This window comes from Patiria miniata, unplaced genomic scaffold (assembly GCF_015706575.1).
Source record: "Patiria miniata isolate m_02_andy unplaced genomic scaffold, ASM1570657v1 HiC_scaffold_2, whole genome shotgun sequence".
In the NCBI taxonomy this organism is placed as follows: domain Eukaryota; kingdom Metazoa; phylum Echinodermata; class Asteroidea; order Valvatida; family Asterinidae; genus Patiria; species Patiria miniata.
In genome coordinates, this window is record NW_024037058.1 from 4066560 (window position 1) to 4093417 (window position 26858).

The following is a 26858-nucleotide window of genomic DNA, read 5'->3' on the forward strand; positions in this document are numbered from 1 at the left end:
TACGTCACATTAAAGATGCATTTTTCCCCATATGTTTTGTACACGTTTTAAAACACTCCAGTTTGGCATCTTCCTAAATACGATCGACTTTAGACTTAATTCATACTTTGACCACCACCCATAGATGGTCCTAGACGAAATTCGTGACCGTGACGTCATCAGATGTTAGATTATATCACATTAAAGATACATTTTTGCCCATAGGGTTTGTACACATTTTAAAACGCTCCATTTCGGCACTTTCGTACATCCAATCGACGTTACACTTAATATACACTTAGACCATCACCCACATATGGTCCTAGAAGAAACTTGTGATCGTGACGTCATCAGGTGTCACGTTACTTCACATTAAAGATGCACATTTTCCCCTCTGGTTTAGTACATGTTTTAAAACGCTCCACTTTGGCACTTTCGTAAATTCGATCGACTTTATACTTGGTACACACTTAGACCACTACCCATAGATGGTCATAGAAGAAAGTCGTCATCGTGACGTCATCAGGTTTCAGGTTACGTCACATTAAAGATGCATTTTCCCCATAGAGTTAATTGTACACGTTTTAAAACACTATACTTTGGCCCTTTCGTAAATGCGATCCATGTTAGACTTGGAACCCACTTAGACTACCACCCACAGATGGTCTTAGAAGAAAGTCGTCATCGTGGCATCATGAGGTGTCAGGTTACATTATATTAAAGATGCATTGTTTGATATTGGTTTTGTATACATTTTTCTTCAAACTGATACACTTTTTTACTTCTATACATGTATGTCTGATTGACTTCACACTTGTCAGACACTAGTAAGACCAGCAGCCTAAGGTAGTCCCCAGTGAGTTCATAACGATGGCGTCATCATGTGTCACGTGCCGTGACATTAAATGAGCATTTCTTCGAATCGCTTTAACTTCGAAAGTACAAGTCCGATTGGATTAAAACTTGGTATGCACATTCACAGGGATGGTTTATAGATGAAAATTGAAGTGACGTCATCATCAAATGTCAAATGACGTCGCTTAAAGAGGCATTTTATTCTTTTATAGGCCTATATCTACAGAACTATAATGTTGGATTTGGTTTAACTTGACATGTACATGTACGTATTATAATGTGCTGTTATATAGATGACATTTACAGTGACGTCACTGATTGTTCACTGATTTGTCACGTGCACAGAGTATTTCAAATATCCGAAACAGCTTGAGTTTGTACACAAACACATTTCTAGTTTTTTTTTCTTATTTTTCCACTTTTCTCCATAGGTTTTGTACACGTTTTTCTTCTACCAGTCCACTTTTGCATTTTCGTAAATGCGATCAATTTCAGACTTGGCACACACTTAGACCACCACCCACAGATGGTCTTAGAAGAAATTTGTGATCGTTACGTCATCAGGTGTCGGGTTACGTCACATTAAAGATGCATTTTTCCCCATATGTTTTGTACACGTTTTAAAACACTCCACGTTGGGCACTGTCGTAAATCTGATGGTCCTCAGACGTGGCACACACTTAGACCACCACCCACAGATGGTCGTAGAAGAAATTCGTGATCGTGACGTCATCAGGTGTCGGGTTACGTCACATTAAAGATGCACTTTTCCCCATATGTTTTGTACACGTTTTAAAACACTCCGCTTTGGGCTCTTTCGAAAATCCAATCAACTTCAGACTTATTACATACTAACATCACAACCAACAGAGGCTCCAGGAAGAAATTCGTGATCGTACAGTCATCAGGTGTCAAGTTACATCACATTAAAGAAGCATTTTTCCCCATTTGTTTTGTACACATTTTAAAATACTCCACTTTGGGCACTTTCGTAAAACTGATTGACTTCAGACTTCATACATGTACATGTACTTAGACCACTACCCACAGATGGAACTAAAAGAAATTCGTGATCGTACAGTCATCAGGTGTCAGGTTACGTCACATCAAAGATGCATTTTCAACAAAGGTTGTGTACATGCACGTGTTTCTTCAAACCACACACTTTGGCACTTTCATATGTCTGATTGACTTTACACTTGGCAGACACTTAGACCAGCAGCCAAAGATGGTCCTGATGATTTTCGTAACGATGACGTCATCATGTGTCACGTGACATCATATTAAACGTGCATTTTTCAAATCGCTATAACTTCTGAAGTACAATTCCGATTGGGTGGAAACTTGGTATGCACATACACAGGGATGTGTTACAGATGAAAGTTGAAGTGACGTCACCACATGTCATGTGACGTCCATTAAAGGGGCACATTTTTTCTATTAAAGGTCTATATCTATATGTTCGATTTGGCTGTACGTAACTTGATATGTACATGTACGTATAATGTGCTGTGTTATAGATAACATTTAAAGTGACGTCATCAAGTGTTCATCATATGCGCAGAGTATTTCAAATATCCGAAACAGCTGTGTTTGTCCACAAACACATTTCTAGTTTTGTTATAGCCATGCGCTTTGGAAAAATTATTTGCAACAGTTTTCCTGCTGATAAATTCAGAAAGAAAAAAAGTGTTTCCCACCCCCCACCCACACACACAAATGCCTAGTTCACCGAGTGCTTTGTTTGGACTTCCCAAAATTATGTACTGTACAACACCCATGGTATTACAATGGAGTACCGAAGTGAATACGTCATGCGCACAAAATGTGTGTGAAAGACATTAGCGCGTGATTCAGCGCGTGAACCAACACGCACGCGTACTCCATTCGTTTGCACTACACTGTCTGGTTCTAAATGACGTCACACTTCTGTACTCCATTGGATTCAAACCTGGAATATTAGAAGCTAAGACCAATTATGTACATGTATCACTCAACACTCATTTAATCACGACAAATAAAATTGCTTCTGTTTTTTTCCTTTCCACTGCTTGTGAGTGGATTTATTGTACAACTATGGAAAATTTATGAATTATTTTCTGTATGTGTTTTTTTGTACTTTTAAAGAACAGTAGGTTGGGGCTTCCAATTTCTCATGTCGAGTTTAGTGATTCTGTCATGTTCCAGAAGTTTAGATGATGCCAATCTGGAAAAAAAGAGGGTGAAAAGAAAAGAACAAATCCTAAGTATTTATGCAAGTCAAATTTTAAGTAAAGGAAAATTAACAGCCGTCACCATTTGTCAAAAATGGAAAAAGTATGAATATTTTTGACAATATTTTGACAAACGTTTTTAACTCACATTACAACATGCCTCGTTTTAAAATTAATTACATGGTTCTAATTTTTTCATTAATTTGTCACTGAATGAAACAAGCGGTGAAAAGATGCTTTAAAAAATGTTCTAGTTCCAGTCTCTGGGAGAAAGGTGTTTATTTGTCACTTTGAAAACATATTTTAATACTGAGTGTAGTTTTGAAATGCCCATTTCTCATTTTCAAAATATGTGAGAAGTCTCACAATCGCAGGAGTGATGTTCCTCTACGGAGGAAATGGTATTGTTACATATTCTTCTCACCTTGTTTGCAATGTCCAAGGCATCGTAGTCTGGGGCCAGTCTCACGTACGCCTTCTTCTGCCCATCAGGTCTGCAAGATCGAGGGAGGAAAAAGCTTCTTTACTCAAAAGGTGAGAAATATTCTGAAGCTTGTCATGTTTTTTTTCTGTCAGTTGTTAAAAGGAATCATAACTGATAAAAAAATCCAACAGATTGGGTTTTAAACAGTAATAGTTAAGAGAGGAATCGGTGCAAAGTATATTTGCAATTGCAAGATTGAAGTCGGATGAACACAAAAGATGAATATAATTTTAAGACTGATGTTCCAAAACAGGTGAGTAGCTTATTCCTTAATGATACTTCCATGTGGACATCACTAATCGTAACAGTAAATGAAAAAGGAACAATTTAATTGATCAAACAATCTTCATTTTAACTGACCTGATGAGTGTGTTGACCTTGGCCACATCGATGTCGTACAGCTTCTTGACAGCCGTCTTGATCTGAAACTTGTTGGCCTTGAGTGCCGTGATGAAGACTAACGTGTTGTTCTCCTCGATCTTCTTCATGGCGCTCTCTGTGGTCAGGGGGTACTTGATGATGGTGAACTGGTCAAGCCTAAAAACACAGGAAAACGGGGGAATTAACTCATGAATACAATTCTACTTCTGCAATTCAGTCTACTGATAAAACTGCATACACGTGGAAAGGTGTGTTCATTTGCATGTTCCATGGGACAACATTGTGGACTTACTTGGGCCGACTGGGCACGCTCTTGCGGGGGTATTTGGGCTTCCTGGGCGTCTTGAGCGTCTTGGGTCGTCTGAAGGTGACCTGCTTGCGGACCTTCCTCTTACGGGTGGAGATGTTGCCACGGAGGGCAGCCTTCTTGGCCTACGGGATATTCAAAGGTTGGGGAAAAATATGTCATCAGTTGCAGAGTTGAAGAAAAGGTTTGTCGCACGTCCAGTCACACGTGAATCAAGAGAATGAAGTGCTTGCTCCGTTTGGGCTCTTGACATTTGTCACAAAAGAGCCATCTTTCATTCATGCTTGGTGTGCATAGTGAAGGCCTTACCTTGAGTGCCTCAGCCTTAGCCTTGGACTTGGCCTCTTGCTTGGCTCTGGCTTCTACCTTGGCTGCAGGCTCGGCCTGTGCCGGCCCCTTCTTGCCCGTTTTGCGGAGAGCTGCAAAGATGCAAGACAGATTAAAATAAAAAGGGAATCAGACTTTAGCCTATATTTCGGACTTTACTTTCCTTTAAAAAAAATCTACTAGGGCCACAATATTCTGCAATTTAATGTAGGATTCAATTTAAAACTAACGTTAAACAGTGTTAAAATTAAAAAAGGAAGAAAACTCTCACTTTAAAAGTTCAAGAAAAATTAAAAGCAGGCCCAATCCAATGCACGGACACACATTCCAAACATGTCAAAATGGTTAATGCATGTACACATACAAAACTGCTTAGCTATTTCCCTCAAAAAAAGAAATATTTGTGTTATTTGGGATAAAACACGTTTCAAGAATTTCCAGGGAACAGCGCCCTCTTGTGTTTCACGTACAGTCGGCTACACACATGTACGTAGTGGTTTACCGATCGTAACTGGCCCATCGAAAAAGTGACGATTTTTTTCCGAAACTACACATGGAATTACTACAATAAAGTACCACATCATAGTTTACTATGTTTTTTAATCAGATCTTTCAATTATTTTCGTTTCTGTTCCTCATAACGGCTACAAAACATCATTTCCCCGGGAACTCCGAACCTTCTTTGCGAGCTTTTGGCCCCATCTTGGAAAAAAGAGACCGGATGTTGGCAGTCGGGTTTCCCGTGCTGACCCTTGCCGGTAATTTAAATCGTTTAAATGTAAACATTGCATAAAATCTTGACATTTTTTTTTCGTATCAAATCAATATTTATGTCATTTTCAATTTAACTAAGAATTTGTATTTAAGGATATATTCTACTAAGAGTTTGTGTTAATTTTTTAAGAGTAATTTATGGAGTTGTGCGAACGAACAACGAACAAACTAACCCAAGGTCACCGAGCACTAATTTATCTTCCGGGTCGCTGTTGGCAGGGATAGTTTGACGTTTGAAATCTGCTGTGGGTTTGTTTTCCCACTTTGTTCTGCTGTTAATTGGTCATATTGATTGAAATTTAAGTTGGTAAGTATTGTTTCTTACATTAGAAATCGTTATATTATAAAATTATGGACTTTTTGAGGCTTTAAATTCGGCCTTTGATTGTCGGATTTTTCTGCCGGTTTCATCGCAGCGCGCAGCAACGTGCAGTTTTTAATGGCAAACGGTCGAGTAGCGGTGTCGAGCGCAATTTGAGTCCCCCGCGCAAGTTCAAACTTGCGCACGTAAGTTTAAATTTGCGCGAGGGACTCGCGAAGCACGCAAAGTACACCGCGCTATTTTAATTTGCGTGCGCACGTTACAACTTGCGCAAACATGGCAAATGCGGATCGCAATTTGAGAACTTTGCGGTTGCGGGCGGGATTTTGATTGATGAAGAAAAAAAATGCTTAAAACACGAGTACATGGAGAAATAAATTAATAAATAATGGAATAAATTAATGAACAATGAAATAAATAAAAAGAGGAATTCAATTAGCGTCAATGAAAAGAAACATTGAGATTTAGCAGTGCTTATAATCAGAGAAGTTTTTTAAGGGGGCGGGGAGGGGACCGGGCAAGCAATCAATAAGTACACAAGCGGCGTTTGCTTGGATCATTTATTAATGATTTAATTAATTGATTTAATTTATTAATTTAATTAATTAATTTGACATAGGGCCTAATGAATAAATATGTTGTTTATTAAACAAAAATCCTAATGAGCCGTAAACAGTAATACACATCATAATGCAAAGTGCATAAATTGTTCGCATTACCACCCCTTATCCCGAACCTCTACACAGTCAACCTCATTAGCATAATATTGTTAAGTGTTAATAAAATGTTTCAAAAAAGGCATTTAGGCATTGTCTCACGAAGTACAGTGGTGCTATTAATCGGAGAAAAATCTGCTTTAAAAATAATGTTACATAATCTGCATAAGTTTACCCAGAAAAAAAATTAGTTTAGCGGCTTTGCATGTATGGGGAAAATCTATGTAGTGCGCAAGTTTAAACTTGCGTGCGCTATTTGTAGCAAGGAAATTAATGCACGCAGAAGTTTAAACTTGCGTGCGCGCAGGTTTAAACATGCGCGCGCAAGTTTAATCTTGCGCGGGGGACTCAAATTGCGCTCGACAGCCCCACTAGTGTGGCCGCGGTATGCTGCGCTGAACCTCTGGCCACACACCAGGTTATCGCACACTACTGAGGAGGTTCTCAAAAAATTATGCAAATTTTCTTACATATGGTTGTATTCTATGATGTCTCTACTTCTGGGATGCTTAGGTGTAATAAATATCCAATTTTCCGAGAAATTTTTGAATCTTTCTGGAGCCCATTTGCAAAAATCGTCTGTTGATGGCAGCCATTTTGAATGTACGAAGCGATGACCCCAAAGCTGTGACGATGCGCTTATGCAAATCGATCTTGTCGCTCAGGCTAGGCGCGCGAGTTGCGATGCGACGGCTGTTTCTTGTACAATTGATTCGCCCATACTGTATGGCTGCGCGCTATAATACTATCGGTTGAGAGATTGTACAAGAAACAGCCGTCGCATCGCAACTCGTGCGCCTGTTGAGCCACAAGATCGATTTGCATAAGCGCGACGTCTCAGCTTTGGGGTCATCGCTTCGTACATTCAAAATGGCTGCCATCAACAGACGATTTTCACGTGCATATGGGCTCCAGAAAGATTTAAAAATTTCTCGGAAAATTGGATATTTATTACACCAAAAAAAAGTGCCCGTCCCTGCAGGGACTTAACTGGGACTGTAACACGTTTGTAACACTTCACAAAATTACACCCTGGCCCAAGTCTCCGCTATCCCTGGGTCCTGGGGGGCCGGGGTTACAATTGACAAGCGCATTACCGTGAAAGTGCTTATTGTGGATAATACGAAAAACACTCCTCAGCTGTAAGTGTAACATTTTGATATGGTCGTGTAGTGAAACAGTGCCATCTTGTTGTTAATTCTTGCATTTGCAACACGAATAATGCATGTTTTAAATAGAGGGCGCTATGCTATTTTGGTCAACGTATGATTAAAAAAAAAAAAACAAGTAAACTGCAAGGTATGTCTTACATTTAACTCGGAATACTTTGCGAAACACACAAACCTTTCCAGAACAAAGTAGGTGAACTTGCCATTTTAATTAAAAATAAAAATTAGATTTAATATCTCAAATTTCGCAGGAGACATGCTTGTACCGGTAACTATAGCATTTTGAGGTGCATGTTGTGTGGGCATTAGTTAGCCGAATGGTGAGTAAAACAAGTTAGTAGTAATTTTGCACGTTTTTATACAGTTGCGGTCCCAGTCTTGGTGAAGTTCAACTCTTTTCCTGGAAGTAAAGCCGCAGAATCAGATTTTTTCAAGAATGGCCTTGCCCACAATGCCTGCCTATTGGACGGCCCGGTACAAGAACATCCAGGAGCGGGCGATGGTCCAGAGGCGCACCCACGAGGCCGACTTCCGGCAGCAGTGGGGCAACAACGCCCAGTACTTCAAGAACTCTGACGTCAAGACCACTAAGCAAAGAGCCTGGACTTCCGATCAGTCATTCCATCACAGGTGATATATTAGCCCTCATGACGATGCTTTGTATGGTATACGCATCAACGTCCTGTTCACGCTAGCTTAAAGCTATAGTCCATCATTTGCAGCCATCCGAAAAGTAACTGGCGTAATTATTGTTGAAAAACAAACTTGGTTGAAAGATAGTAAGGGAACTAAACTCCCTGTGAAATTATTCTTTCTTGCAAGCTGTCATTTTGAAGTAATCAACGAAAGAAGGCATTTCCAACGGTGATTCTTAAGAAACACCGTAGGAAAATTTAAATTAGTAGTTCGTTTTGTTATTCAGCGCAGCGTGCACAAGTATTGGAACGACGCACACGCGCGCGCGCGGTTGTTATAATTCGTCGGATCAGTGCGCTACGTCGCGTATAGCTGCAATTCAAAACAATTCAAAACATGATTCAGTAACTTTTAATTTGAAATTGAGATCTTAGAATGCTGTTTTTCTCGGAATGTACAGCTGAAGCTTAGCTGAAACTTCATCAGGTTAGTTGCTCAGTATCCTTCATTAGATTTTGAACTCTTTTGTTGCTTCAAACGAACAAAATGCACAAATTACAAATGATGGACTGTAGCTTTAAGAATCCATACACTACACGGTGATGCTGCTGCTTCTGTAGCTAGCTAGGTAGCTCACTGGTGTGGCTAGAAGGAGGCATCACCGTGTAGTGCATGGATTCTGAAGCCATGCATTGGCCATGCATTGGACGAAGGAACTTTGACACAGTAGGGTGCACTTGGCCAAATCATGGCAGCTGGTATGCATGGTCTATGGGAGTCTCAGCCTTCGTCCGACATTGAGCCCAGAATTTCCACATTTACCGGTGAGATTTGGGTTAAACTGTGTGGTGGGATCCTAAAACAACTATTCAGAGTACATACTAAACATATGTTGAGAATAACTGGATGCTGTAAAATGGAGCATCAGGTCACATTTGGACTAGCGTCAACATAATCCCCCAGTCAATGTAGGACGTTATTCATGGACGTTCCTTGTTATGACCAGACATGTGTATTGTCAATAGGTTCCTAACATGCCGAAACAGTATTGGAATTGATCGTGGAAAGCCCTATTTTTGTCCGGGAAAAGTCATGGCATTTCATTGAAAGATCTCTGCAGGATCCCTGACAGTGACAGGCCAAAATCTTGCTCTCTAGGTAACTCTTGCTGTTAACCTCCCTGAAGCATCCAAAATCAAACACTGTGTAGGAACCCTCTGGCATCTTAATTGTACCTAGATTCAATGGGGAAAGCAAGTCTTGCAAAAAGTAATACATATGTATACATATAGTGGCACAACCAAAATGCCTCAATCTGGCAAAGTCCTTAAATGCCCCGGTGGATTTTGAAGGATCTCGGAGGTAGAGTTGTGCAAACCTGACCTGAAACCAACAATATTTATTGCAGAATCACTGTGCCCAGTTCGACCAAAATGGTTTGAGGTCTATCACCCATGGTCTATAACGTGTGGGCCCACCAGTAGGTTACCTTGTGAGTGCCGTACGGTATGATTCAGTTACTGAGAGAGGACTATTTTCATGCGACTCGGGTATTAAGTGTCTAAGGCACAAAAAGCAAACACAGTTGCCTAAGCCAGATATTCCGGGGGGTTTTCGGGTCTGTTCAGTTTTGGGTTGGTTCGGGTCTGTTTTCCTTGAAGTTTTGTCAGGTCGGGGGTCAGGTTGGTTTTAGAGGGTTCAGAACGGTTTCAGTTTGGATTCAGTTTATATCTACATTGTATAATGTTTCGGGTCAGTTTGGCCTGGTCAACCCGACCCGATGCACAACATTAAGAGGATAAAGGTTCAGTCCACTGCAAAAGCTTATTATTTTACATTAATGACGACATTGAAATATATCTTTTTATAAAATCTAATTCTCGGTCTTTACAAAACATACATATTGTAGTATGGATGCTTACAAGAAACGCGATGAGGGTGAGCTACTAGCGTTACGACTGAGCAGTCGCAGGCACAAACTCAAGCAACTATTGGACGAGGAGAGGGAGCGATACGCAGCGGAGCTGAAGGGACTTTCCCCGGGTAACTACGAGCGGCTCAAAGAAATGAAGGAACGCACTGATGATCTGAAAACCAAGAAGGAGACCAGCAGAAAACAGGTAAATTATGGAAGGAGTTTGGCAGAACAAAGAAAATTACGTACCAAACAACCTAACTGAAGCAGAATGTGTACCGCTGTTGTTGTCACAAGTAATGCCGACATTTACGATTTAGACGTAATTTATACGATTTGTGCACCGCGATTATGATCGTACGATCCTGATAGATTTTCTAGGATTTTCCTAGATTTTACCTGAATCAAATAATGTGTGCACAATTTGTATTACATTTAGTATCTTGACTCCTGTTTTTGCATAAAAATGGGAACTTGGTATCAGACTGTTGGGTGTGCGATTTTTAGCGCATAAAAGAGCGCCGACATGTAGGGCCAATGTTTTTCCATTTCAGAAAAGTGCAAATTCCGTTTTCAAAAATCCTAAATTCCGTTTCAGGCTGAAAAATTCCGTTTCACGTTTATTCAATACATAAAAAGGCATTTAAACATACACCATGTACACAGAAAATAATTCCAAGACGATAATGAAATAGTTGTTTGGTTGGAACGCGGGAAACTTGCCCCCCCCCCCAAAAAAAAATTGCTATTTTATCAACGGCCGATCAATGTACAGACGTAGTATTTAACTTCACCACAGTCAAGTTGTATACTGCACCGCCACCTCATACACGCAAGAAACATGCAATAGCCGCACAGGCCAATCCCATGACGTCACGCACATCAGCTGGCCAAAGCGAAATTCATGATCGCCATTTTGTTTTCGCGCTAACGTTAGCAACAAAATAGGATAGTTTACCGTAGATTTTTTGACCTAAGCACAACATGCATTTCAATAGAGCCAAAGTTAGATGTTATACGAATGGTTGATTGATTGAACGGAGAATAAACCTGCCGATGAAACAGAAGAGACCTGCCTGAGCGTGCCGTGAGCATGATGATTTTCACCCGTGCGCTGACCATCCATCAGCTACAGCGTGCGTCGGGACTGACACTGACTACGCGTACTACTACAGTAATGATCGTATAGCATTTATTGCTCTGATCTTGAATGTTTTTGTCCCCCCAAAATCGTGATATAAACACTGCTCTTTTGTTATATGGCTCGTCTGTTCAATTAATCATCAACAGTTCGTTTTGGACTCAATAAATGTAACGAAATTATGTTCTTTTATCAATAAAATTGCAGAAGTTATTTTTTTCAGATTCAAATTCCGTTTTTCCGTTTCAAGGAGCAGATTCCGCGAATTCCGTCCGTTGCGGAAAACCATTGGCCCTAGACATGTAGTGTGTGCACAAAATCTACATCACTCAAAGAAAAAGAGCCCAATTTGGCATAATAAATAATTGTCTGGTTTCCCAAGTTTTCACATAAGCAATACGTTGAAGTAGGTTGGTAACCAGTTACGGACAGTAAAACCAAATCGCCCAACGTTATGCGCGCTCATTTTTCTGTGGCACTTGAATGTTACAGTTTTTCATTTTGCTGGTCGAAGAACAAACAACGATGGCTTCATTCACCAGAAATTTAAAGATGAGTACAGCAACAAGTGGGACTTTGTTGTGAAATCTCTTCAAGGGGAAAAATATGCCCTCTGCAACATATGTCGCTGTGACATGCAAAGCGTTCGATTTTTCAACAGGTTACATGTTATGTACGGAATGTCTTGTTTTCAGCAGGTGTCTGATGGAAAATTACTCTTTTTCAATTTTGAATGTTGGCATCTCGGCACTAGTAATACAGGGGGTGAACAGTAACAAAGGAAAGGCCTTTGTCAGACTCTCTTTGAAAAGCGTCTGCTTTCTGACTTGATCTGGGGGTAGACAACATGAGTGATGGACTTCTGAGGACTTGTGATGGACACTGATACGAACCTCTGTCTTCTGAAAAACACTATTTGCCTTTTTTCTTTTGATCTATCAGCTTTTAATGTACTGCCTCCCCCACTTTTCGTGGAACCACATTTGCATATAATTTTTATCAGTACATGAGTGTACCAACTACTGTTTCATGTGAGATACCCCACCTTCACAGGAAACAGCTGTTGGGTATATGTGGCAGGATATGATGTCACTTCCTGTGGGGCACTGGAGGGCTGTGTGATGGTCTTTGTTCTCGGGTCATTCTGATCTAAGACTTCGATGAGTGAGGAACATTGACCACCACACCAAGCTAAACCAGTGTCCATTTGTCTTTATTCTTGCAGGTATGTCGTATTCTTTTTCATTTTTATCTTGATGACAGATTATGGAAGTGAAGAGAGGAAACATGTACACTTGGTGTCAGGATATAAAGTTTAGTTAAAAGTGATGCCAGAGTCTGCTAAACTCTTAGCTTCTTCGTCTTTAAGAAAGCACATGGTCAGAGTGTGCCAGAGTACAGAGGCAAATACTTTAGCCTTTACTCAATTTTGCCTTCATAAATGTTTCCGGTTTTACCTGCTAATTATGTGTAGTCATTGTTAATTTCTGGATTGTCTTTTAATGGAAAAGATAAGTCAGACAGGTACGGCGTTTCCTTCAATTTTTGTGTAACTTGGTACTTACAAGAAAGGACTGTCCGCCCAGGTTTAGTCGAGACTGCTCTTAGAGATATCAAGTTGCTTTTGACTTGCATATACTAGACGGAAGTTGCCAGGTTCTTGAGAGCTAGTTTTGACATATACATTTATAACTTTTATATTGTCCCACTCTATGGAGAGTGAAATTGTGACAAGGTTTCATGCTTGGATTGTTAAGAATAATTAAGAACAATTCCTTTGCTTACTCTTTTTTACTTTATTTTATTGAAGACAGAGATTTCTCTATTATAAACTTTACCCCTTTTTTTGGCTTACTCCATACATGTACTGCAGGACATTCTGAACTACTAGATGACATGTATGTATTGTACATGTGCATGAATTCTTTGATAGTTAGAGCACAGGATGGGAAGCACTCATGCATAACTAATTAGAAGTGAGTCAGTCCTGGACTAGAGATAAACAGTGAGGTTGAGACATGGCCAGTATCGATTTAGGTGATAGAATCGATTATGTTTATTCAGAAGCAGGACAGAATCGATATTATTATCGATACCAGAGTCGATTTTCGAATCATACTTATTGAGTTATTTGGTGCATTTGTTGTTACTATTGTTTTTGTGATTCTGATCTAAGACTTTGATGAGTGAGGAACATTGACCACCACACCAAGCTAAACCAGTGTCCATTTGTCTTTATTCTTGCAGTTTTGCAGTCTTTTTAATGAACACTCTGCAGCGGCTGCTCCCGTGGCCATTGGGGGTGTAACAAAGTGTTGTTTTTTTTCGCAGAATGCAGACCAGTAAATCGATTTCCAAAGACATCGGTGATAATTACACGCACTTCTAAAAATGATTAAAAATACCCCCAACTCTCCAAGGTATTTGAGACACCCATGAAACTAAAGCTTATTTCATCATCTTTCATTTCCTGTTCAACTTTCAGGTGGTAATCCAGTGACTTTTGGGAGAAAATTCCATCCGAACATGATCATCCCTAAAAGTAGTCCTGTGGCATTTTGAACAATGATGCCTGCTCTCCATTGCAAAATACGGCAATTCTAGGTTGCAATTTCATCCGAATCATACCAGCTCCCAGTCCTGTGCACAGCTTCCACCAATATATTTTTCAAACCTTCAAGTTTGTGGCCCACAAAATGCTCTAATAACAAAAACATTGAGGACATACTAATCACGTTTTGGGCTTATTTTCTGGTCTGCACTCCTCACAGGTGAGAAATGTTTCAGTTTCCATGTTACCTTATGTTACGTTTTTGGTATCATTTGCACAGATTGCTGACGAGCGGATGTATGACCATTGGCGACAAAACAACCCAGATCTGCGGAAGGTAAATAACACCTACAATTTTTTTTTCCCTCCAACTTGTGCAATTGTACAACAGGAATATGAGCTTAAAGGGAATGTACATCATTGGCTTTTGCTGTAATTTTCAGAAATAAACTATTTGAGGGGTAAGTATAATAGATCAAATTTTGTTACACTGACATGTTTAAAGTTTTGTGTTCGAAAATGCTGGAAAAACCAAGAAAAACAAAAATGTTCAAGTAGTCTGGTTCCTTGACTCCACTAAAGATAAAATGGATCAATTCATAGATGACGAAAAATTGTAAGGTAAGGGAACCAGTCTAGCTAGCCTGCACCCGTTCATGAACATGTAACCAATAGCAAACAAAATTTGGACTGAAAAAAGTGTAAAGTTGGAGCAGTAGATGAGTCAGTAAAGTTGGAGCAGTAGATAATTTTACAGGATGCTTTAGACTGTCATTTACCAACATCCTAGTAAGGTATTTCGTAAAAACTTGGTAGTTTTATTTTTCGATGTTTGCAAATGTTGTATATTCCCTTTAACTCTACATGTGTAACTTTAAATCAAATCATTTAAGTTGCACTGTTCAAGTCAATTTCCTAGCCACGGTTAAACACTTTGTTCATTTCATAGACATTGGATTTGCATTTGTTTCCCAAGTGCAGATTGTCCTTGGCCAGCATGTCAAAGTATGAGTCAGAAATCTGGCCAGATTTCCTTATAGAGATTGTATCAAAAAGATATTTGTACATCAAGAGGCTTAATTTTACTTTTCAAAACCCACCTCGTCTGGAAAAATGGTATCGGAGAGTCGGAGACCAATCCAAAAGAAGTAGATTTCATTTGAAGCGATCTGGAACAAGGAAAACAATACCCTTACCATGGCCGGGTCATATGTCATTTTTTAAAGTCCCCCTTTTGAAGAGAAAACTTACCAAAATTCTGAAAGCCCAGCAATTCCATCCATTCCGTAGATTGAGTCTGATATGCACAAGAAACACGTGATCCAGGGCTGGGGCGAGCAGGTAGATTCCCAGAGGGAGCAGATGGAGTCAGCTCGCCGGGAAGAGCACTTGGAACACAGGCAGATGGAACGAGACAGGCAGGCTGCCCTGGAAAAGGAACGGCATGTCCAGGAAGCCAAGCTGAGGGAGGAGAAGCAGCTGGCAGGACAGCTGAAGGAGCAGATGAATGAATTGAGACAGAGGGAGGCGGAGGTAATATGCAATATAATGAGTATTGGAGGTGTATAGAATTAGATACTATAGGAGGTAATTATGCAATTAATTGTGTGTTTCGACTGTTTGGAACAACAAATAGAGTGACACAGAATACTTGTTTCAACAACTGTCACCAACTGTAGAACACAATATCTTTATTAACAACCCTGGTAAGGCAAACAATATGATTTATAAAATCTTCTTTTCTTAAAAGATGGGCCTTCAAAAGGAATTTGATGAATATTTTAACTTTTAAACTGAGGTTTTATCGCTAGTGATGTTTGAAGACAATTGTGACGACGATTCTTGAAATCGCGTTTTTGGACGAAAGAGTTTTAAGGGTCATTGTGTTTAAATGGTGATATTCTTGGAACGGATTGAGCAATTTCAGTAATTTTTTTCATCTAAAAGTAGCTTATTAAATTGGCTTTTCAGTCATTAATATGTTTGGTGCTACATATTTTTTTAACTATGAAATATAACTTTGGTGTTTGGGTCCCGCTTTTTTTCCAACTCACCCTGTAGTATCGGATACGACAGGTAATTACAGGTAATTATGCCTCTTGACTGCAAAGCGGGCAACTGCGGCAAAGCCGCCTCTCGACGGCAAAGCGTGAGGCGAAACCTCAAAAAAGCCCAATGGGTGTGTATGTTCATGAGTTCATTCACATTCACAGTTTATCACGTGTGAAGTGTGAGGTCGCTTGCGAAGTCAGGAACTTTCAGGGACAGGCAGAGAAGCAGTACCCAAAATGTCAAATACCAAACTTCATCATCCCTAATTTTAGCATATTTACTTATCATGAATCTTATCTGTATCTTTATCTCTCTTGCTGGACAGGCTGCACGGTTGAAGCAAGAGCAGGACCATCTCTTACAGCGCCAGTGGGAGCTGGACAAGCTAGACGAGGAACGGCAGGCCATGGAAGAACAACGCAAGAAATCCCAGACGGCTCAGGCACTGACCAGACAGCACAAGGTTCAGCTCAGACGCAGGGCTAAGGAGGTCCAAGAAGCACTGGTAAGAGATACCACTTCATACGGTACCTTTGCATGGCACTGACTGAGTAATTTGCTATATACCGTGGTACTTCTATCTTTACATTTGAACTTATCTTTTAACAACCAAGCATTTGGTGTAAAAGTGAGTTTGTTCTGTGTTCAATAGGGGACGTTACACAAAAGAGGATAACACGAACCACAATTCCCAAAGGTCCACAATTGACGATAGTGTACAAAACATATGGGAGGTCTTCCTAAAAAGTTGGTACAAACAAAAGAGGGACAATAGGAAGTTGTGTGTGTGCGTGTTTATGGTGTAAATCGAGGACACGCACGTGCAACATCGGCCAAGTTCGGGCAAGGACCATTAGTCGACTAGTGGTTGATTTGTGACGTACCTTACGCCTGCGCACTGGTAGCAACGTGCGAACGTCTCTAGTCAAACGCTGGTCAAAATGTCATCGCAAAACTTCTGGATCCTGGCTCTCTGCTAGCGTTATAAATGTGCGCGGCTATTGGTTACCAGCGAAGCAACCAACCCCAGTAGGCTGGTTCCAAATAGTCGACTAGCGTAGTCAACCATCGTCGACTAGACAGAGTTCGGGCAAACGTTAGTTAACCATTGGTCAACTATAGTCCTTGCGTGAACTTGGCCATCATTGATGAATTGACATATCGCCGTATGCAAGTTGGCCACGCCCCCTAGACAACCCTATGGACTTTTTGTACATTAAGTTTTGTTTGTCTCAGATGTTGCACGTTTCGTGTCCATTTTGTATATCATATGATTGGACAATTTTTCACAAGCTGCGTTGACGCGATTCTACCGCGATTGGTCAATTGAGGACAGGAACCAAATCGAGGAAAACCACCATTAGAAAACGAGTACAAAACCAATGAGAGCTGTTGCAAAAACGTTAAGAGTATAAACAAAGGAAAAGGGAAGAGGAACGATTTACACCATAAACAAACCTGCGTGTGTGTGTGAGTGAGTTTGTTTCTGCATTCAATAGGGGACGTTGAACAATAAAGGACAATAGGGTCCCCAATTCCCGAAGGTCCACAATTGACGATCGTGTACAAAACATATGGGAGGTCTTCCTAAAAAGTTGAAGTACAAACAAAAAGGGGACAATAGGGGTCCTCGATTGAAGGTAACCTGTTGCTCAAGCAAATTGGGCTGCTATGGTTGATCACTCCTGCAGCGGGCAATCCTTTGAGAAACAGGTACTCGCCTAAAAAGCAGGCAGCACACATTTGAAGCAGGCGAAGTGGCAAGGCCACGTCCCTGCGTAGTGGCGAGGCTTAGCTTCGTTTGTTATAAAATTCATAAACTCTAGTGTAAAAGAGGAATTTTGGCTTCTGCGCGCATTTGAACATCCCTTAACTAAGGATTCTGTGCTTACAGGGTTAGCACAGAATTTCTCTGCTAGTGCGGTTAGCACAAAATGGTGATCGTAAGCATGGAATTCTGTGTTTAGCAGAGCCATGAACTAAGGCCCAGTTTTGCATGCGAAACCTCTCTGTTGACTCTCTTCTGTCCCATGAATGCAGGAACTTGATATGAAGATCCTGGCAGCGTTGGTTGAGAAAGCTGGGGAAGAGCAGCAGATCCAGACAACCAGAAGGGAGAAAGCGAAGGCCGACGCTGCCTGGATGAAGCAGGTGGTGGAGGAACAACTGAAACTGGAGAAGGCTCGGGAGGCTGAACTGGACATGCTCTACAAGTAAGTAGAACTTAGAGGTTGATTTTGGGATGGATGCTTTCAGATAGTATCATTCGCCAGGATTTTTTGTTGTGATTTTGATGAAGTTTGTCTGGGCTAGCTTAGGACCGTGGCCTCGTGAACTGGAACATTGAATTTGTGGTCCGCGGATAATTCTGCAGCTTGTGGGTTCGAGTCCAGCCTGGGGTTATGGTGCGTTTTCCCTTGGGCAAGGCACTTTGACACTCATTACTTCTGGGTACCTGTGAGGGCAGAGATGGTTATTGTGGTTGTTTTTAGCTGCTTTGTGCCAAAATGGCAGCATCGAGCTGTGTACTCCCCAGGGAGCTGAGATTGTCTTTGGAATGTTTCATTGGCCCAATGAGCAGGGGTAATAATGATGTAGCGCCTTGAGCACCAACACTGGTGGCTACGTGCGCTTTATAAATGCGCATAATTATTATTATTATTACTAGTCTCTTTGCACCGTACTGACTGACTGACTGACTCATTGACTGACTGTCATTTGTGAATAAGACTGACTGTCATTTCTCTCACTGACCATCTCCAGGAGGCTTACCTACTGTGATGCAGCATCCTACACCACATGTGTATTAGTCTGGTGCCGCTTGTTTCATGTACTATAATGACAAAGTCCATTTTGGCACAAAAGTCCAACTCTACCAAATTTGCTCAAAAGTACACACAAGGTGACTAGAGGCCTGAAATGACACCCCTGAAGATTTCAGCTCACTAAAGTCGATATCTAGTAAGAAAACCATGATTTTGTTTTTATATCGAATACCCCCAAATGTAACAATTTTTCCATATCTGCCATCATCAAAAAAATCTGAAATTGTCAGGAAATTAAAAATGCCTATACGTAAAAAAAATAAAAAATAAATATCAAGTTTGTCCCAGTTTTGTGGGAGCAGATCCACTTTTTGCTAGGCGTAACTGGAAGTCTTTACAATTGTTCTCTTCTTCCTACAGGGACGAAGCTGCCAGGGAATGGCAAAAGAGAGAAAATGAATGGGAGCGAGAACGCCTGGCTAGGGAAAGACTTATGCATGAGGTAAGTCTGTGTTCTCACGGAATTGACTTATTTAACTGGGTGAATTGTGAGTAAAAGCCATGTTGGCAATTGCTGAAGTTGTGACTTGACAGAAGTCAAGATGGTCAGTTGATATTTGCACTCTTGCCTTGAGCATAAGCTGTTAAAAGTGAGAGCTTTAGCATCATGGACTGGAATAAGTGTTATACGGTGGTGCTTAAATCATATTTTTTTTATTGAATGGGAATCAATGGAGTCACATGGTCCTCTTTAGCCAAATGTTAAGTGGGTGATTTTTAAAAAAAAAGTCAAAAAGTGTGAGCAGACTGGCCTATTTTGCCTGTACTTTAATATCAAGTCTGTTTTTCCCTGATAAAAGTGTACCGAATTGCAGACTTGTATTTGAGTCACCAAACATTGAGTCCGAGTCACCTCTCCCGAGTCCGAGTCATGAGTCCCCTTTAATATGTATATTGGAAAAACATTTTTAGGCACTGCTAAAACCTCACAGTGTAAATGTTTCCATTTTTTCACAGCTTTTCTCTAATTTAATGAACTGGAAATCCACGTATAACCATAAGGCAAGGCACCGTTGTCTGGAGAAGATAATCTGGTACTGAACACTATCAAGCTTGCATTAATACGCAATATCAAGTGTGGACGCTGGGGTACATGTTTCGATACATTGATTTCCCAAATCAATACATCGGAAACAAGCAGGTGCACGCGCTGTGTATGTACAGTACTTAGATGCGTTTCTTCTGCAAGGCACAGACTGTATCACTTGCTCAATAGAGGATCGTCTTCATTTAATTTGTAGCTATATTGATGGGGGAAAAAAATTAGTAGTAGTACAGGGGTGTGATTTTTCCGGATTTTTCCGGATTTTTAGTCTAACGTCTGCGGAATTTTATGCGGATTCCGGAATTTTAAGCGGATTCCGGATTTCCAACGTTTTCTGTTTCCGTATAAATATCGCCCAAAAACTTCTGGAGAAATAGGCCCTAATTTACGATAATGGATGGACTGGTGACACAAGTCTAATAAGCAGTGCGGTCAAGAACCTGATAGACATCAATGCAGTGTGCGCAGTGGAGTACTTGAGGACCAGACTAAAAATAATTTTCAATGGGTTTGCACCTCGTGTGTGTGTATTGCGTGTGGAGGATGTGTGTGTATTGTGCATGTATTGTGCAGTGACGATCGTGAGTTAGCAATTTGCAAACACATTGGACTTGGAGTCACTATTGTCGCGATTTTGTCAAGGAATTTAAGAGTATGGTTGGAAGAATTGGTAATAAAGTGTCACTGTGGATGGAAATAAGTTTGAGCTGCAGTAGTGCTTTGAAAAATAGCCACCACCAACACAAAATTTCAAAAATGTTTTGGAAGCCTGGGACTGGAGTTTAAAGTAAGATTATCATAAACTTTTTAAGCACCGTTCATATTTTTGTGTGTGAATCGTTTCTTTCTCTCTGCAAACATGCAGAAGTAATAACATCACACACAGAAAAATACATTATTGAATCAATCACATATGGATTATATTATTTAATGACCAGACATTTTTTCCTAATTTTCCCCCATTTTTTTCTTTACTGAAGCGACAAAATTTGCAAACATTACAGAAATTACAGTGTATAAAATGTACATGCCCTATATATGGACATATGTGCATGTATATGTATACATGTACATCTATACAGGAAATCACAAATCGGATATCCAAAGCCAGCTCAGCTTTCGGAAGATTTCGTGAGCGTCTGTGGAATAGGAGAGGCATAAGCTTGAAAACAAAGCTGCGTGTGTATCAAGCTGCAGTCCTGACTTCCCTGCTGTATGCCTGTGAAAATTGGACAACCTACAGCCGCCACATCAGAAAGCTGAACCACTTCCACCTTTCCTGCATGCGTAAGATCTTGCGCATCAGATGGCAAGACAAGGTCCCAGACACTGAAGTCCTCAAGCGAGCGGAATTGCCCAGTGTAGGTGCTTTGATCATGAGAGCTCAACTTCGCTGGTCAGGTCATGTAGTACGGATGCCTGATGATCGACTCCCCAAAAAGATCTTCTACGGTGAACTAACAACAGGCAAAAGATCGGCTGGTGGTCAATTCAAGAGATACAAGGATTGCCTTAAAGCAACCATGAAGCAATGCAACTTCAATGTGAGTAGCTGGGAAGAACATGCCCATGATCGAACGGCATGGAGAAGATTATCACACGAAGGTGCATCAAGCTTCGAAGCCCGTCGCATCAGGGAGGCTGAGCTGAAACGACAGCAACGAAAATCTCGTCAGCTAGATGCTTCCCTACGTGTCCACCCCCACCCCCAACCTAGTGTGTCCAGTGTAGGACTGTAGCTTCCTGGCTAGAATTGGACTTATTAGCCATCTGCGAACACACAACACCAACTAGTATGGAGATGTTGGCTGTCATCTTCGAATTTCGAAGGACGAACTATATACATGTACATCTATACAAGTACATGTACAATAATACATGTACATGTACAATAATACATACTGTACATGTACATGTATACATGTCAACCGAAGTTCATGGATTTTTCATTTTTGTCCGATCACACCCCTGGTAGTATTTTTGGTCGAGTTCCGAGTCACACAGGTCAAGTCTGAGTCTGCAGGGTTGAGTCCGAGTCGGAGTCATTTGCGATTGTGACTCAAGTCTGAGTCTGATTTTCATGTCGAGTCTGATTTTCATGGTAAATGGGACTCGAGTCAGACTCGAGTCCGAGTCCAAGTCAAGAGTCATACAAGTCAGCCAATTGTTTTGTTTTTTTAATCATTTAAAATGTGCTATTTTCGCTTCACTTAATGCCACCCTCCTGTATCACATTTGTTGTAAATTTTCAAATAAATCACACAGTGCAATTCACTAGATGCATTTTATTATTTTAAAATTGAACAGAAAACTTGACTGAAGCGGGACTTGGACCTGCAATCTCTGGATTGTTGTTCCAGTGCTCCACCAACTGAGCTATTCAGCCCTATGTTGGCGGTTGCCCATCCTGTCAACATCTTCATTCAGGGAGCGCTAGTCAAAAGCTATAAACCTGTATATGTCATTTAGCCATGGATAACGCCCTACTTGTCAGTGCTAGCAACAATAACAATGATACAAACTTTTGAAATAGCAAAAGGGGATCACTCACAGAGGATACGGCAGTTGACAGGAGTGGGGCTTGAACCTATGTTCTCCGGATTGCCGTTCCGGTGCTCCACCAACATCTGCTGTTAGATAAATTTGTAGACACATAGTGCCCACTAACTTTTAAATTTTTTTACCTGCAACAGGTGTTACAGGGTCAGCAGGCGCAGATTGACGCCCGCATGGAAGAGAACCGACTACGTCAGGAGCAATCCTTACAGCAGAGGGAAGAGCTGGTCCGTGAGATGGAGCTGGTTCAACAGATGACGCAGCGGGAAAAGGCAGAGGAGGAACGACGGAAAGCAGAGACTAAGAGGGAAATTGAGGCGCAGGTAATAAAAATAATAATAATAATAATTTGGGAGGCTAATCATCCTTGCTCGCAGCTGGTATGCTGAATTGCGAAGGATGCGGCTACAACGTGGTTGGGCCGCTGGTGCGTAAAGGCGCCTATGCCTGCCGGCCACATCAACCCATATATGACCACGGAGCACAGCCTGAGATCGAAAGCGTTTGATTTTTCCGGAGGGAGGCAAACCGGAGGGCCCGGAGAAAAACCCTTGTGGCACAGGAGAGAACCAACGCACAACTCTACTGACATGCGATCCGCGGCCAGGATTCAAACCGTGGTCACCTTGGTGAGAGGTGAGCACTTTTACGCACAAGCCACCCATGTCACCCACCAGGTGAGATGGTACAATAGTAGAACCAGTATAGTGTGATTTAAACCTGATAGGCTTGGGGCATGAATGAAGACAGTGCTATCTTGAAGGCAAGTAGATTACACTTGCTTTTGTTGGACCCAATGCTTTTGTTGTACTGTACATGTGTGAATCATTCAAAGTAGAGGGTAATGATTATAATCATATATAGTGCTTATATAGCACTTTATACCAAAGGTCTCAAAGCACTTCACAGTTATTACCCCTGTTCATCTGGCCATGAGACCAGTTTTTGCAGCAGCTCAAGATCAGCGCAATCTGGTCTCTACCTTCACAGGTGCCCATTTATACTCCTGGGTAATATTAGGTATTACTGCTCAAAGCGGGGCTTGAATCTGTGAATGCTGTTCAATCAGTAAATCTAACTTCCAATCAATCTAACTTTATTTACCACATAATACAAAACAATATGCCAAGAAAATCATAAGATCACAATAATGTGGATGGGGGTCTCCAAAAAGCAAAGCTTGTCGAGTAGTGAACCCACTTAATTAGTAATTAATTAAATAATTAACTAGTTCATTTAATTTAAGCTACAACAATTACATCACATACACATACTGATGTACAGTTGACTGTTGCGGAATACCGGTTTCCTGCCAGTCATGTAAGCGTTGTGCATTACCTCTCGCAGTTTTTTTTTTTTTTTGGTAGCTACGTCAGCAAGTAGATCTTCAATTAAGTAGATAACGCAACTGGAAATGGATGATTTGGCTCGAAGTATCACTGCCTGACGTTTTAGGCTTAAGACAAATTTTGCAAGAATGTGTTGAGGTCTGCCGGATGATCCAGATGAACGTCCAGAGCGATGAGCGTTTTCAATTTCAGGCTCAAGAACGCACTTATTCTTGAGTATTTCTTTGATTTTATTGTAGACATAGTCAGGGGCTTTGTTGCTCAGGAATTCCAGCCAATCTGAGGTTGTAACTCCTCAAGTACCTTTCAAGTCTTAGGGCTGACGCTTCTAGACTAGCGACTGTTTCTTCAGTAACTTCGAGCTGCGTTGACATTTTGTTCAGCTTGGAGACCAAATCTTTGTTTTCTGCCTGGACTTCGACAATGGCCTCAGAAGTAAACTCTATCAATTTGTCCATCTCTGAATGACATGATTCCATGTTATCCGTTCTACGCATGAGTGATTGCTGATTAGATATCACAATGTCGAGTTTTACCTGAATTCCCAATTTCAGATCTCGTAACTCACTTTGAAGAGCAGCCTTCAGAGAACTCTCTGCAATCATGGGCGATTTGTGTGTCTGTGTTTCATCATCCAGTGAAGCATGTGTTGTGCATGTACTGTCTGATGGTGTAGATGACTCTGTCATTACTGACCGTTTTTCTCTTTTCTGGGAGGCATAATTGCACTAGAAGCGGTAGGAAGGCTAAATATAGTAACTTTCTTTGGTTGGAAAAATCAATGTCAAAGATTCGCAAGGATTAGAGGCGATTTTGTTGGTGTAAACGGATGAATTTAAACGGAGCAAATTTTCTTTCGTGTCACTCCATCAAAGGGTGCCCTCTAACCTCAAAGGGCGCCCTCTAATATCTTTCGGTTTACAGTCTGCCTTGAAGTGGAGCTGTTCTAGAGCTCTACCATCAGAGCTATTCTGGACTTTGATGGGAAGGGGAAGTACCCAGTCATTGACTGGAACTAACATCCTCCAATATGTTCATCCATTGGGACTTTTTTTTCTGTCTTTCAAATCAGTTGACGGAGCGACAGCATCACAAGGAAGCAGCCCGGGACTTCCAATTTAAGGAGGTTGAGGCAGAGAGACAAGCTGAGCGAGACTACGAGGAGATGCTACGACAAGAGGCATCTCGGATGTCACTCCATGACTACCAGCCTAAGGTATGGAGCAGAGATGTAGTTGAGTCCACCACAATTCCCTGACAGTCAGCAGGGTTGAGTCTCAGTCATTCATCATCATGACTCGAGTCCGAGTCATGGAAAATGGGACTCGAGTCAGAATCGAGTCCGAGTCTGAGTCATGAGTCATATAAGGGGCCGTTCACAATTATCAACATTTTCACAAGTGTACAAAGCGTACACTTTTTTAAGACACCCCCCCCTCCCCCCTAAAAGTGTACGAAAAAAATTTTGATTTTTTTTTTTCACGCAAGTCTATATATCATAGACACTTGCATGTGACTTCGTCGAACAGCCTTTCACGGTCTGCATTCCGCCACAATCTCTGGCCCTCACACACGACATCTGCTCGTTTGCGTTGATCATTCACAAACACAAAAGCATTTACAAACTCCATGTATTTGTTGGTCGGATTCTTGTGGACAATTCATCCTTGTCGAATGAGGAATTTCAACAATTGATCCAAGTCAACATCGCAGCTAGACTTTATTGTCCGCCATTGCTAGTACCGGTGTTGTTCAACCGGTGTAGCGTGAATATCCGACTCCATGCAATGTGGACTCCTTGGTAGTAGTGCGCACGCGTGACTACGATACTATGCTATTTTTAGGATCAGGATCGTTTGGGGAGAGTGACCTGTCACGTGCGAGGGATTAACCAATAAAAGGGGTCCGATTTTCATGGGAGTTGGATTTTCATGTGACACCGGTCGTACATTTTCATGTACGTGTGTAGGACAATGCTGTACACAATACGTTCATGGGATGCAATGCGGGGCCTGGCGCAGGGCGCGACCGGCTCGGCAAGTGCTCGATCGGCACTGGTTGCGGCTGTGGCGATGGGCGAGAAAACAGATCGACATTCCAAAAAAAAGGGTTAGGCGGGCATTAACGGACGAGAAAACATATCGACATTTAAAAAAAAAAAAACGTACAACGGCCATGAACCCCCTCCCCCCCAGCGTACGGTTTGTACGCTCGTGAAAATGTTGATAATTGTGAACGGCCCCTAAGTAAACTTCATCCCTGGTATAGAGACAACGCAGTAGGCTTTAGCGAATAAGAGTGTTTTGTAATGCCTTTTTTGTACAAACAGTAAAACATTTGTAAACAGCTTTAAAGAGAATTTGACTATCAATGGAGGACATGCAGTCAAGTGGCTGCCAATTGGTTTTATAATTGATTTGGGACAGCAGGAACGCATTATTCTGCCTACACAATGTTCACTTGATTTAGTGGCATCATCTGCATAAATGCATCATGCATCTGCATCATCTTATACTGTATATATTACCCTTCCAAACACATAACAATTTTCCAATGATTCCAATCTCACTCCCCAGAATGATCAATTTGTCTCACCCATCCCCCCTTCAAAACATTTAATTTGACAAAAAGGCATCTGAAGTTATTGCTGTAGTGGTTTCATTTACAAAGTTTTTCATTTTTGTCTGATCATTCCCTAATTTTTATTTTTCAGTCGTTCCCGAGGAAAGGACCAGGACCAAGATCAGCATGGGACTGAGCAGTAACTTTTATCTTTGCAATATATTGTATATCATCTACTTACTTGTATGAAATCGTGCACATCTATACGATGCAGGATCTGCAAAATTGCGTAACAGGAGTGTTTATGGTGCTTGATGACCTTTGAACACCAAGTTAATCTAAATTGAAGAAAACTGAATTTTGTGACCGCCATAAGCAGCACATATTTATTTACTTGGACAGGTTTATTGCTGCAAATTAGGCTACTGTAAGAATTTACCCCTGTACTTAGTTTTGTGTTGATCTTGCACTTTTCGCAGTCCAGGAAATGGGGCCATTCAGTATTGGAAAGATTCTCAAGTCTTGAGATTAATTCTATCCAAAACATCTGGAACTTAATAGCTCCTGTTGCTGGGCGTGAAATTTAATTCTAATGATTGGTTGAATTTGTGTGTATATATCAGTGTGGTTTGTATATATTGATTTTTTCTGTCTCTAAATACATGTACATTGTATATCAAAAGATCCTACGGTGTCTGA

At 41.0% G+C, this 26858-nt stretch overlaps 2 protein-coding genes across 2 annotated transcripts; one reads left to right on the top strand and one right to left on the bottom strand.

Moving 5' to 3' along the window:
- Positions 1-2861: 2861 nt before the first annotated feature.
- Positions 2862-5301, bottom strand: LOC119727037 (60S ribosomal protein L23a-like). Its single transcript, XM_038198927.1, has 6 exons — positions 5224-5301; positions 4529-4638; positions 4205-4344; positions 3892-4068; positions 3472-3541; positions 2862-3040 (listed from the first exon to the last, which is right to left on the bottom strand). Exons 1-6 carry the CDS (start codon positions 5246-5248, stop codon positions 3026-3028), a joined length of 537 nt encoding a protein of 178 aa, XP_038054855.1. The 5' UTR covers positions 5249-5301; the 3' UTR covers positions 2862-3025.
- Positions 5302-5515: 214 nt separating this feature from the next.
- On the top strand, positions 5516-26858 carry LOC119727036 (trichoplein keratin filament-binding protein-like). Its single transcript, XM_038198926.1, has 11 exons — positions 5516-5627; positions 7892-8157; positions 10073-10283; positions 14051-14107; positions 15061-15303; positions 16148-16327; positions 17863-18035; positions 19008-19089; positions 22386-22571; positions 24670-24813; positions 26311-26858. Exons 2-11 carry the CDS (start codon positions 7964-7966, stop codon positions 26353-26355), a joined length of 1515 nt encoding a protein of 504 aa, XP_038054854.1. The 5' UTR covers positions 5516-5627; positions 7892-7963; the 3' UTR covers positions 26356-26858.

Coding starts and splice junctions, on each gene's coding strand:
- LOC119727037 (XM_038198927.1), bottom strand. CDS start 5,248: ATGGGGCCAAAAGCTCGCAAAGAAG. Junction 4,639..5,223: donor GCCAAAAGCTCGCAAAGAAG/GTTCGGAGTTCC, acceptor GCATCTTTGCAG/CTCTCCGCAAAACGGGCAAG. Junction 4,069..4,204: donor AGCGTGCCCAGTCGGCCCAA/GTAAGTCCACAA, acceptor CTGTGTTTTTAG/GCTTGACCAGTTCACCATCA.
- LOC119727036 (XM_038198926.1), top strand. CDS start 7,964: ATGGCCTTGCCCACAATGCCTGCCTATTGGACGGCCCGGTACAAGAAC. Junction 19,090..22,385: donor GGGAAAGACTTATGCATGAG/GTAAGTCTGTGT, acceptor TACCTGCAACAG/GTGTTACAGGGTCAGCAGGC. Junction 22,572..24,669: donor AGAGGGAAATTGAGGCGCAG/GTAATAAAAATA, acceptor CTTTCAAATCAG/TTGACGGAGCGACAGCATCA.